Genomic DNA, 12,077 nt, shown 5'->3' with positions numbered 1-12,077 from the left:
TTTCATGAACATTTATTTAATCAAGCAGTATGGGACAATTATTATTATAAAAATAAATCACTATTTGGTTTAATACAAATTTTACAATGATTCGCTATAAATCGAATTATGTTCATCACGGTGAATATTCAGTAGGACATCGTTAGAGAATATAAGTCCACAAATTTCACAAACTTGTGTTTCAATTTCATGGCTACTCAGGTGCTTTTTCAACAGACTACAATTTATAAACTGTCTTTTGCAAATACTACATTCAAATTTGTTTCCAATATGTGATAAAACATGACGAGACAGAGAGTTGTATGAATTTAAACTCTTTCCACAAGTATCACACAGGTGCTGAGTATTTTCCAAAATATTAGTGTGGTGCTTTATGTGTAAATATAGTTCATTTCGGCAAAGAAATATTTTAGAGCAGACTTTACATCTATAAATAGAGGAACCATCGTCAGTGAACTGATTATCTCCATGTTTCACTTTCCTATGATTTTGTAAATTGGCTTTACTAGCGTAACCATTTCCACAATCCTCGCAAGTAAATTTATCGTAGGTTGCTCGAGATTTTAATTTGACGTGGGATTTGGCGTGCGTATAAAGTTTGTCTTTAGAAATAAATATGTCTCCACATTCACGACACTTGTAAACACATCCACTATTGGCAACAAAGTCAGAATGACATTTTTCTATATGCTGATTTAATCTGTCAACGCCTAGAAATGATTTACCACAATGCTTGCAAGAACATGCCTGTACATTGTTGTGTATAGTCCGATGCTTCAACATCCGTTCTTTCGATTGGAATAAGCTCCCGCAATCCACACATGTTCGCTTTAGCGCTTCACAGCTTCCCATGTGGTTGGCCAGTTTTTCGAAATCATTAAATATAATTTTACAGGACATACACGAGTAACTTTCACTACTATCAGTTTCTTTGGTAGTAACAGAACAAGGAGTAGATCTTGACTGCTTCGATAAAAGCTCATTCACAATATCTAAATCAGAGTCTAAAACATCAATTTCCATATGTATTTCGTATGAATCATCTGGTGGATCAGTTGAACAGTCTTTCACGTTGGTAACTTTAGTAACTTTTATGCCGCCGCTGGCTAATTTATTAGTAGAAATGTGATTCTCTCCAGCGAAATATTCCAAGGCGTTCAATGTATTGTCACCGGTTAGAAGTTCCATGTCAAATGAATTATTGCTGCTATCAAGAAATTCAGCTAAAAATTCGCTTTCACAAGGAGATTTCTGCTGTTCCCGATTGGATATTTGTTTTGCTATTAATGAAGTGTCGATTTGTGCAGCTTCATTGGTTAAGTTTTCCAGCAGCCAACGTTCACAGCATTTTGAATTAATATAAAAAGTATAAAAATCATTTAGTTGCTGAGCACACTTACAACAAATATTTTTAGGAAGTAAATCTTCACAAGTAGCTTCAATCGAGAGGCAAGTAGACAACGCTAATGGGAAGTTGTTGATATTTTCAAATATGGATAAAAGTGTTTCAGACTGTGACAAGCAAAGTCTGCAACATTTTTCAAAGCATTCGATATTTAAAGAACTCGAAGCGATCTCCATTTTTAAAACAACAGCGCAGTAAAAAAAATAATTGATTAATAACTGCTGGAAAACTGACCGAAATTCAAAATATTAAATAAGTTACAAAAACAACAAGATTACACAACTATGTCAAAATTGACAGTTGTTGTCAAATCATAGACAAAGCATAGATTACTGTAATTGCAACACCTTCGAAATTACCGATGAAAGTAGTCGACTACATTAGATGGGTAAATGTAGTCGACTGAAAGCCCGAATGCAGTAATGTAGTCGAATGATTTCACTCAGAATATTGGGTAGCCTCCTCCCAAGCCAAGGGTAAACATCTTTTCCAACTGAAACAAAATGTATCAGAAAAGCCTTGGTTTTCCAAAGTGATTCTGAACAAGTTTGAGACATCCTCCATATGTAGAATGCGTGTTGGGCACTGCTGCAATGGTTCTCACCTGTTCAGAATCCATGTCCGGGACTCTGCCATTTGCGAATGTCAGCTAGATGAGGAAGATTGAAACCATTTTTTTTTTGGATGCCCCATAAATGATTGTTATCCTAATTTCCTATCCGACCGAATATCTCATTCCCTATTCATATTCTAACTCTCCTGTCCCCACCCAATAAACGTGTATTTAAAAAAACTATGTAAATATCTACTTGTAAATGGTGTAAAGCTGTAAATATGTTTTATTATTATATGTATATATTATATTAAATACTAACATACTAACTTGTACGTATTATATTACTAACGGCCATGACAATACGAAGAAGAAGAAGAATGAATTCACTAGACTACAAATAGACCAATAGGCGTGCGTTAAATTCATTCGACTAGAAATAGACCAATGGGCGAGTCTCACGCCGACCATCGAATGAATTAGTAATTTCCAAACTAATGAATTCACCCGACTACAAATAGACCAATAGGCGTGCGTTAAATTCATTCGACTACAAATGGACCAATGGGCGAGCTTTACGCCAACTACTTTCATCGACTACTTTCATCTCCAACTAATTCGTTATTACGTAATGGGCGCTGGGATCTGGCGGACGTGATAGTTTATATAAAATGCTTTTGTTTTTTTGTAGTTATGTCAGCACAGATAAAATAAAAATGTATATTAATATAATTAATATATAAAGTGCATCATTTTACAATAACAATAAAATAAAGTGACGTTTGTTTATAGGTCTGCTGCTAGCCTATTTGTGTACTGAATAATAATAAAATTTATATCAAATCCATCCGATCTGAAATATCAACACAATAACAGCTGATTGTAGTTTTACATGCGTGACCTAAAGTATATACTCTAAGGACCTTAACAATAAATATGAAACAAAAATATTTAAATTTTCATCCTTTCTTTGGCAGATAAATATTAGGTTATGTCAAGTAATGATAACCACAGACTATAATTATACCCATGTAAATATTCTAACTACCATAAAGTAAGGATCATGGTTTACATTATTATTATTATTGCCATAGTTTTAAAAAAAACAAACTGACGTACCTAATGTTAGGATAATTTATATAGCGCCATTTTTGAGAAAATCATCTCCTATGTAGATTTATAATTTGTTGCTCTACGGGTGGTATTTTTTGATTTTCAAACCATGTCTCCATTTTCCCATTTGTTTGTTTGAAAATCCGTATTAATTTGTTTTTTAAAAAAAAAAAAATTTGAATTACTTTTTTATTAGGGTTACATACAATTAACACACGACTTTTTTTATATTTACGTTCCGGCTTTCTAGAAATAAAATCCGTATTAGAAACGTGACTTCTGTTTTTCACATAATATTATTTGTTTAAGTAAAATAAAAATTCAAAACAGTTGAAAATATTCTAGAATGTAACCAACTCTAAGTTTTCATACAGTGTAGGTATCGTTTTTTGCTTGTGTTCATATTGTTATTCCTTTATATTTGTGTTGTTTTTAATTTTAATTTGTAAATCTATGTCACTTGTTTTTGGCCGATGTTATCACATTTTGGTAGAAGTCTCTTTTTCTTATAAAGAAAAAAAAAGTACCTAACATTCCCAAAGCATGGATATTTCTCCCGAAAAACGGAGTTTGTCTTTGAATAAATTTCTGTGTCTATTGTCTATGATAGCATGGTATAGACCAGAAATAAATGATTCATTCGAATGATTAATTCGATTATTTTCTTCATTCGATTACTAATCATTCGATTAGTAAATTTAGTAGATTATTTTCATCTCTATTCGAAATATCTAGTCACAGTTGGTCATAGTCAAACTTGGAGCCAATGAGCCGTGATCACTGCCCATAGATAGTGACCATATTTGGATCCAAACTAAAAACCTGAATATTGTAGAAAGGTGAAGCATATTTAAATAGTTGTACTTGAAATGAGGTGCAGTGAAAAAAAAAATATTTTCAGGAGATAAATTTATTTTGGGATAGAAGAAATCGTTTTATCATAATATTAGACTAACCCCCATACAAATTGTTGTAAAGGTACCACTAGGGTGCCATTTTTTTATGGCAATTAATTAATTATTTTTATGTAGGTACCTATTCTTTTCGTATCAGCCAATGTTCTGAGGGGTAACAAATAATTCTACGCTTGTCTTTGGGCCGCGATTACAATTGCTATCTTCATCGGTACTTAATATCGAGACGGTACCCACTTTTGACTTTCCTACTATCTCTACCTACCTTAGCGTAATGAATTCTAATTTACTTGCGTGTTACTACGCGTTTTCAGGAAGATAAAACTATCGATGGAAAAAAAGAATCGGTAAAATATTTTTTTTTTCTTTTGAAGTCTTTATTAAAAGTACTTACCTCAATACGATTTAAAATTTAAATAAATCGCAACTTAGCAGAAAGTCCTTAGATAATGTGTATCGTGGGGTACTAGTACCATTGGTACATATCGATGTACTGAACTCAAAACCTGAAGATACAGTCAGTATTGCAATTGCTCTGGTGAATTTTCAAATAGTATATAATAGAATCTGTGCGAAGAATTTATCTTCAACTTTACCATCATAGTGAAGGTATCCTATTTTAGGGCGCATATATAAGAATCCAACAATCCAAATCCAATTGCCTACAAGAACATTGATATCTCAGGATAAAAATGGGTTAAAATACATAAATAATGTTAAACCATACATAGGCACCTAGGTACTACAAAAAACAGTTTTACCCAAATATAAAAAATTTTCATGAGAAATAACATTTCTTTAATAATAAATTATGTGAAAAGCCATTTGAAAATAAATTTAACAAAGATGTTTTTTAATATGTTTTTGTAACATCTATGTATTTATCAGAATTAAGATCTCTCTGTGTATTTCAAAAATTCTAGATGCAATAAAAGTGAGTTAAAAAAATTTTCAATGAGTAAATTGAATAAAAAAGCACTATATTCAAAACAATGTTGAAAAACTGCAATGTTTTTTATTAAAATTGAATAAATAAATATTTTATCCATATTCAATGTTTTTGATACTTGCTTCACTTTCGAAAAAGTAAATTTAAAGTACTCTTATACTATATAGTCAGCCTCGTGGTGTAGTGGTCAGCGCATTTTCCTACCATGCGAGAGGTCTCGGGTTCGATTCCCAACATGGTTGACATGAAAGATTTTTTTTAAAAGGTGTTTTACACTAGAATACTTCATAGTCCTGTACCTGTAACGTAAGACTGATCATCTTCCTCCATGTAAAAAAAATGATCAAGGTACGCTGCGATTTGTACACTAATGCCGTGCCCTATGCACCATTGGGTGCGGAAAGAGAATGATGATGATTTTTATACACCACATAATATAATATATAAGAAACCACATGAAAAAACCAGATTTATAATATTTTTAAGGATTTCCACAAATATTCAAAATGCTTGATTCGGAATAAAACAAAATTACTGTAATATTTATTTTTTATGTAACAACACCGCCGTGGAAAAGCGTCACGAAAAAACTTTTTTTTCTAAATACAAATATGAATACAATTATACATAGATGTTTTTAATCGATGTTTTCAAAACATTGATATATCGCATGCATCCCTATATGTGTACCTTGTGGTACGTGTCCCCTTGAAGATCGGTAGTCTATCTTTGTGATCACAACGGAGAATTTATCTTCAACTATACTGTCATAGTGAAGGTATGTCTAGCATATCTTTCGATTGTAATTGCCCCCCGCTGAGATAGCTCAGAATCATATTTCATATAAAAAGAGACTTAAAGAATATCATAACTGGCCAATCAGTTAATGACATCTATTGTATTTATTTATTTAACGTTAACCTACACTCAATTAAAGGGTATAATTAATTTCACAAAACATAAAGAAAGTCAGCATGTTATAATTTATAAAACATTTATTTGCTTATCACATTTTCATCTTAAATTTATATTTCATATAAATACCTAAAGTTTATATATCATTTGTTTATATTTTCGCCTATTAGGTAAGTAAGTATGTATTTTTTTAAAAATTCAATGTTACATTGGAACTAATACGCCCTAGAAAATCTCACACCAGATCAAGGATGTTACAGATGTCTGCATCCTATGGATTGAAGCAAAGTTTTAGCCAATGCACATGTAATAGAAGTCAAAGTTGTGACGTTATGAGAGAATTTAGAGATAACTGTTTGTGTTGAGAAAGTTGATATTTTTTAGATATTATGTTAATGATAGTTCTTTGTATTACTTTTATTGATCATTTGCTCCTCCCACGCAATAATTCTATGCTTGAGTCGTAAAATTTTAACCTGTAAGACATCACAAAAATGTCACATTTATTGTAAAAAATATTAGTATTCTTTTTATTATTTGCACATTAGCATCTGCAGACTTGGACATAAAAAATCCGCATCTGCAGATGTCAGTAAAATCCACATTTGTAACATCCCTGAACCACTGCACCACGGAAATAGATATCTGGAGGTAAGTACTTATATTTTATAATAATTCTGATACATACCTTTTAATATATATATATATATATATATATATATACTTATTATTTCTATATGATAACAAAATCTCAACCCTTGATATGGTTCATATTTATCAAAAATATTTTACATGTACTCTACTAATTATTTTAACACATATTTTATTCACATTTGATTCTTATGGCATTAAAATTTATTAAATCACGAATCGTGAGCTTCTAATCCACTGTCTATAAATTCTTTAAGTACCATTCCTAATTTGTTAGGCTGGACCCTGCAAAAATTATTTAAAGCCAGCATAGTAAATGGAATAGAATGTTCTAGTTTCTCTCTTCTCATGGCATCGATGATTTCAGTAGCGGCTTCTTTCGGTTTGACTATACTTAATAAACTAGGGAAACGTATTTTAGGTTTCTGGCATAATCCAGTGTCCACAATGTATGGGTAGATGGTTGTGGTCTTAATCTGAAAAAAGAACGATAACTTTTATTTAGAGCATATAACAAAATATTTGTAAACAAAAAATGTGACTGGTATTTGGATGAATTTTTTTAACTAAGTACCTTCGCCAAATATTTTTATTGTACCTATTGACGCCTTTAATAACTGTTTAATTCGAATTAACAAACATTATATTTAGTCAATTCAGAAAACCTTTAGGTATTGCTTACCATAAGTTTTTTTTTATGGTAAAGTTATCTAAGGAATATTTATTTAATTGTCATATAGTTTCATATATCAAGGAATAAACTTATTTAACAATTTGCAAAAAAAATGTCAAGGTGCATAACTGAATTCAAGCTGATATTATATTATATTATTATATTTAAAAGCCACGCTCTCACGGCCGTAGAAAAAGCAAAGAAAATTTTTTATTTTTTTATTTACAATATTTTTTCGGGTTTTTGACACAAGTTGGTAACTAACGTTTCACTAACTGTGACATATTGCCGTTAAAAGCTCACCCCACTTCAACAATTTAAATAAAAACACAATCAGAATATAATAAAACATTATATTTTGTGTTGGTAAAATACAATATATCTTTAAATACTTTTTTAACAAAGATTATTTGGTGCCATTCTGATAAATCTCATTAAAAAAAATGTAGTTATCAACTTGTAAAAGAAACACAACGATTTGATGTTAATTTCTTCATATTATTTTGGTTAGCAACTCGCTAGTAATCTGTTACTTATCACTATGTTACACATATGATCTTTTGTATACCTATTTTTATTTAATAACATAGATTGTAAATTAGTTTATGTCTCACACCAACTACAAAAGCTTCACTCTTTTTTTTGTGTAGTACTTAGTTTAATTGTGTGTGTAAATAAAACATTTACAATTATTAATAAATAAATAAAATAATTCACAAAATAATAATATTATATTATTAATTTATCTATTCATTAAAAAAAACTATATTCTATATTAAAGGATATACAAACATTAAGCATCCTAGAATCATCATTTATTTCATTTCCAAGAGCTTCCATGATTCCTCTTACAGCAAACTTAGATCCACAGTATGGCACAAGATTAGTTAGACCAACTACACCAGCCATGGATGACAGAGCTACGATATGGCCATGATTTCTACTCATCATACTTGGCAAGAATGCTTCAATCATCTGTAAATTTAAAAAGAAACAATTTTGGCATATTCATAAGCTTACATAAATAAAAAAATATTACCAAAACAAATAAAATCTACTGAGGATTGGATAGAAAAACAATGTAAATTAAAAATGCCATGATAAATCCAGCACAAAAAAGTACTAACAAATAAAATAAAATAAAAGAGGAAGGAAGGAAAAAATGTTTTCTTAGGTGTAGTTAAAATTAGACCATTAAGGTGAAGTTTCTCAATAATGTATGAAAAAATTGATAAAAATGAACTACTCTGAACAATGTTTTTTTTTTTAATAACAAGAAATATTTGCGTTCTTATGATTTACCCAAATATTTCATTTTGAGGGCCATTTTCAACGAGTTGTAAATAACTCACTATTAGAAAATGGGAATCAAGTTGGGTTAAAGTAGGATTCGAACCACGGACCTTTGGTTCGTGAGTTCGAGACACTAGCCACAGGACCACAACCCGATTCAAAATACGTGTCAAAAAAATGTCACTAGTTCTCCGAAACCAACCAATGACAGAGTTTTATGATAGATTTCCTCTTACCGGAAAGCCAACCCACCAATCAGGATAACTCACCATAAAGAACTTGAGACGTCACAGGTGGAGTAATTTTAAAATCACAAAACTTTAAAAAATCATAGTTCTGATAATATGATACATAAAAATGAAAATAATATTTTTTTGGCTTAGTTTGGTAGTCTATTGACAAATATTTTTTTATATTTTTAAATCACTAAACTTCCTCATTGACATCTAATAAGTAAACTATAACTTAATGTTGTACTAAGAAAATGCACAGAAGGTTCCTATTGCATATTATATATATATATAATATATACAATATACATCTTAGTAGCTAAGTATATTCATAATGCATTTATTCAAATTACATGTCTGCTTATAAAAGATTTGACAACAATATTCTTTGCTATCAATGAATGCACAATATAAACAAATAAAAATGGCGTTTCAAAGCCAAGTTATAAAGTAATGAATATGAAAATTTTGTGAAATATTATTTACCCAGAAGTGAGCAAACACATTGACACCAAACATTTTTCTAATCTCATCTTCTTTGTGCTCTAAAAACTTTTTACAGGGCATTATACCAGCATTGTTTACTAGTATTGACACTTCTCCCACTTCCTTTTTAATTCGTTCAGCCATTTCCATAACTTTTTCACGATTTGAAACATCACACCTGAAACAAACATTGATCAAATTATACCACACGTTCCTGCTTTATAGGCAATATGATGTTACAAACATTTTTTTAAATATTTGTCTCTACAAATGTATGTTCTGATAAAATAAAACAAGATGGATTCATCAGTAATATTTAAAGGTTAATTAAGTCCTTTCAGATATTATTATATCCCAGTTTACCAATTTTATTGTTGTTATAATTACTTTTAGTGTTTTTTTAACAGAGTGCATTGCTGAGAAATGTAATATCTAGTTTATTAAATAACCTACACCTACTTTGAAATGATATTTGGTAAAGCAATTGACTGTCTGAATAGGCAAATCTTTATCAAGAGTTCCACTATTTTGATCAACATGTGAGAACTAACTGAGAAATTATGTCTTCTGCAATTGTGTTTTTTAACCCAGTTTTGTGTTTTTTTGTTTCCTAGGGTTTTTGTGTCAGGTAATACGTAGGTATTGGATATACTATGCACATTTTAGGTATCGATTGACAGTAAAAAAGGATGAATTGCAGATAAGTTAGAAATCTTGCAAAATATTTTAAAACATACTTGTAGGAAAATGCTTTCCCGCCATTTGCTTTGATTTCCAATACTGTCTGAACATTTCCAGTCTCATTAATGTCAACGCAGACTATTGTACTTCCCAGGGCAGAGAACTGTAAACTAAGCTCCTTGCCAATTCCGTGTCCAGATCCTGTAACCTATTCACAGAATATATAAATTTATTAAATACTTAATTTTGTAATAATTATTAAACATTTGTATGAAAGGCTTATTGAATTTTGAAAGAAAAGAGTAATACAATAATGCTCATATTGAAAAGCTTAAAATGAATAAATTATGATTTCTGATATTATTCAGTATTTTTTATGCCATTGAAATATTCATTTCTATGTAGGTATTAAAAGTATGATGTATGTAGGTATTGAAAATAAACTGTTTTTAAATGTGTCTGTTTTAAATACAAACTAAACAATAGTGTACTAATGAGAAAGCACGAAATTAAAGATCTTGGGATTGTTTTAGACTCTAAAGTACTTTTTAAATCGCATATCAATAAAATTACCTCCAAAGCAATGAGCATGTAAGGTTTCATAATTCGAATGAGTAAACACTTTGATAATGCAAAGACCCTAATTTCATTATGTTATACGTTTTTCAGAAGCCATTTGGAATACGCGTCTCAGATATGGAATCCCCAGTACGCCATATATAAAACAAGAATAGACAACATTCAGAACAAATTTATAAAATACCTAAAATACAAAACCGGTCTTTCTTATGTATCAACTTTCGCTGCCTCCACCTACCAAGGAATCACTTCTCTACTATACCGCAGAGGGTATGCGGACCGAATACTGCTTCACAAAATTAAGACAGGAATAAGTAGTTGACTGTGCAGAATTTAAATCAAGTTTAATAACAATACATGTTCCAGCCAGAATTTGTAGACGGTATCACCTGTTTAATGTACCAATAAGTAAAACATTGTACGTTAAAAATGCTTTTTTTCGTAGGACTTTTTCAGTGAATAATGCTAAATTTAAAGACATAGACTACACAAACATCACTCTGTCAGATTGGAAACGGATTATGTAACTTAATAGACATTATAATAATTATTATGTACATCTCCCTTCCCCCCATTATCCTCTCTTCATGCATCCTTGTCCTAATCCCGCCCCATTTACAATAACTGTTAATTTAAAAAAAAGAGTATTTTCTATATTGCTACATGCTTCTTTTTTATTTAATATACATATATATGTAATGAATACATAAATTAATAAAATAGTTAGGGTTAACTATCTACTTCAAAAATATTAAATAATGTTCTCAATATACTTATTATCCTAAAATATTTTATGACCAACTGTATAAATAAGTTATTTTAAAAATATTTCACTGCATAATATTATTCCAGTAAAATAATATTTGGTTACTTACTAAAACAATTTCTCCTTTGACTGATTTAGGTTCTTTGGGAGAAAATATTTTGTAAATAAATTCTACATGAGCCATGGCCATTTTGAAGAAAAGTATGAAGATGTCCAGAATGAGGACTGCTGCTGAGTAGACCTTTAACCCAATACCTCGTTCATCTGGACTGCAATAAAAAAAGAGAAAAAACATGATATGAAAATTTATGAAAATCCCGCATCCATAGTAACAAATTTATTTTAGTTATTGAAAAAATATTTTTACTGAACCAGTGAGAGTTCCAGTGTGTGTTGTGAAGATGTGTGATTTCGTGTGTGGCAATGCCAATATGTATATGTCGCTGCCAAGTTGTTAAATCAGTCACTCAATTGAAAGGATAAGTTGTTCATTCAATGCCGGCATTCACTTGAATGACTAGGCCGTTCATTGAATGAATTAATGAACTGAACTGGTTGAAAGCTAGTCTTTTGGCAATGACTGCACCAGCAGCCACCGGGTTAGGTAAGGATGTGTTGGGTTGAGAAAATCACATTGAAACTAATTTTTGCCTAAAATTGACAGAAAACTAAAAAAAACGGCATTTAATTAACAGCCTAGCGGTCCAATTGTGTGGCTGATTCAACTATTTGGCGGCGACATATATATATAATGTAAATGTATATGTGGGAGAATAAAGGTGAATTCCATAGTCTTTGAGTGTGAGAATGCAAAATGATTGTAAGACTGTTGAGGTTTTTGGAAAAAATATATTTATAGTTTAGATAAG

The 12,077-nt window shown here is 30.5% G+C and overlaps 2 protein-coding genes across 2 annotated transcripts; both read right to left on the bottom strand.

Moving 5' to 3' along the window:
* On the bottom strand, positions 1-1,735 carry LOC148270935 (uncharacterized). The gene has a single exon (XM_088242024.1). It carries the CDS (start codon positions 1,579-1,581, stop codon positions 82-84), a length of 1,500 nt encoding a protein of 499 aa, XP_088098150.1. The 5' UTR covers positions 1,582-1,735; the 3' UTR covers positions 1-81.
* A 4,176-nt stretch (positions 1,736-5,911) lies between these two features.
* On the bottom strand, positions 5,912-11,473 carry LOC148270934 (short-chain dehydrogenase/reductase family 16C member 6-like). Its single transcript, XM_088242023.1, has 5 exons — positions 11,318-11,473; positions 9,920-10,071; positions 9,183-9,360; positions 7,966-8,148; positions 5,912-6,976 (listed from the first exon to the last, which is right to left on the bottom strand). The coding sequence occupies exons 1-5, from the start codon at positions 11,396-11,398 to the stop codon at positions 6,713-6,715; spliced, it is 858 nt and encodes a 285-aa protein (XP_088098149.1). The 5' UTR covers positions 11,399-11,473; the 3' UTR covers positions 5,912-6,712.
* Positions 11,474-12,077: the final 604 nt, after the last annotated feature.

Source organism: Micrasema longulum, unplaced genomic scaffold, assembly GCF_059751315.1.
Source record: "Micrasema longulum isolate JH-2025_06_02 unplaced genomic scaffold, ASM5975131v1 h1tg003245l, whole genome shotgun sequence".
In the NCBI taxonomy this organism is placed as follows: domain Eukaryota; kingdom Metazoa; phylum Arthropoda; class Insecta; order Trichoptera; family Brachycentridae; genus Micrasema; species Micrasema longulum.
This window is presented reverse-complemented; position numbering and strand designations above follow the sequence as displayed.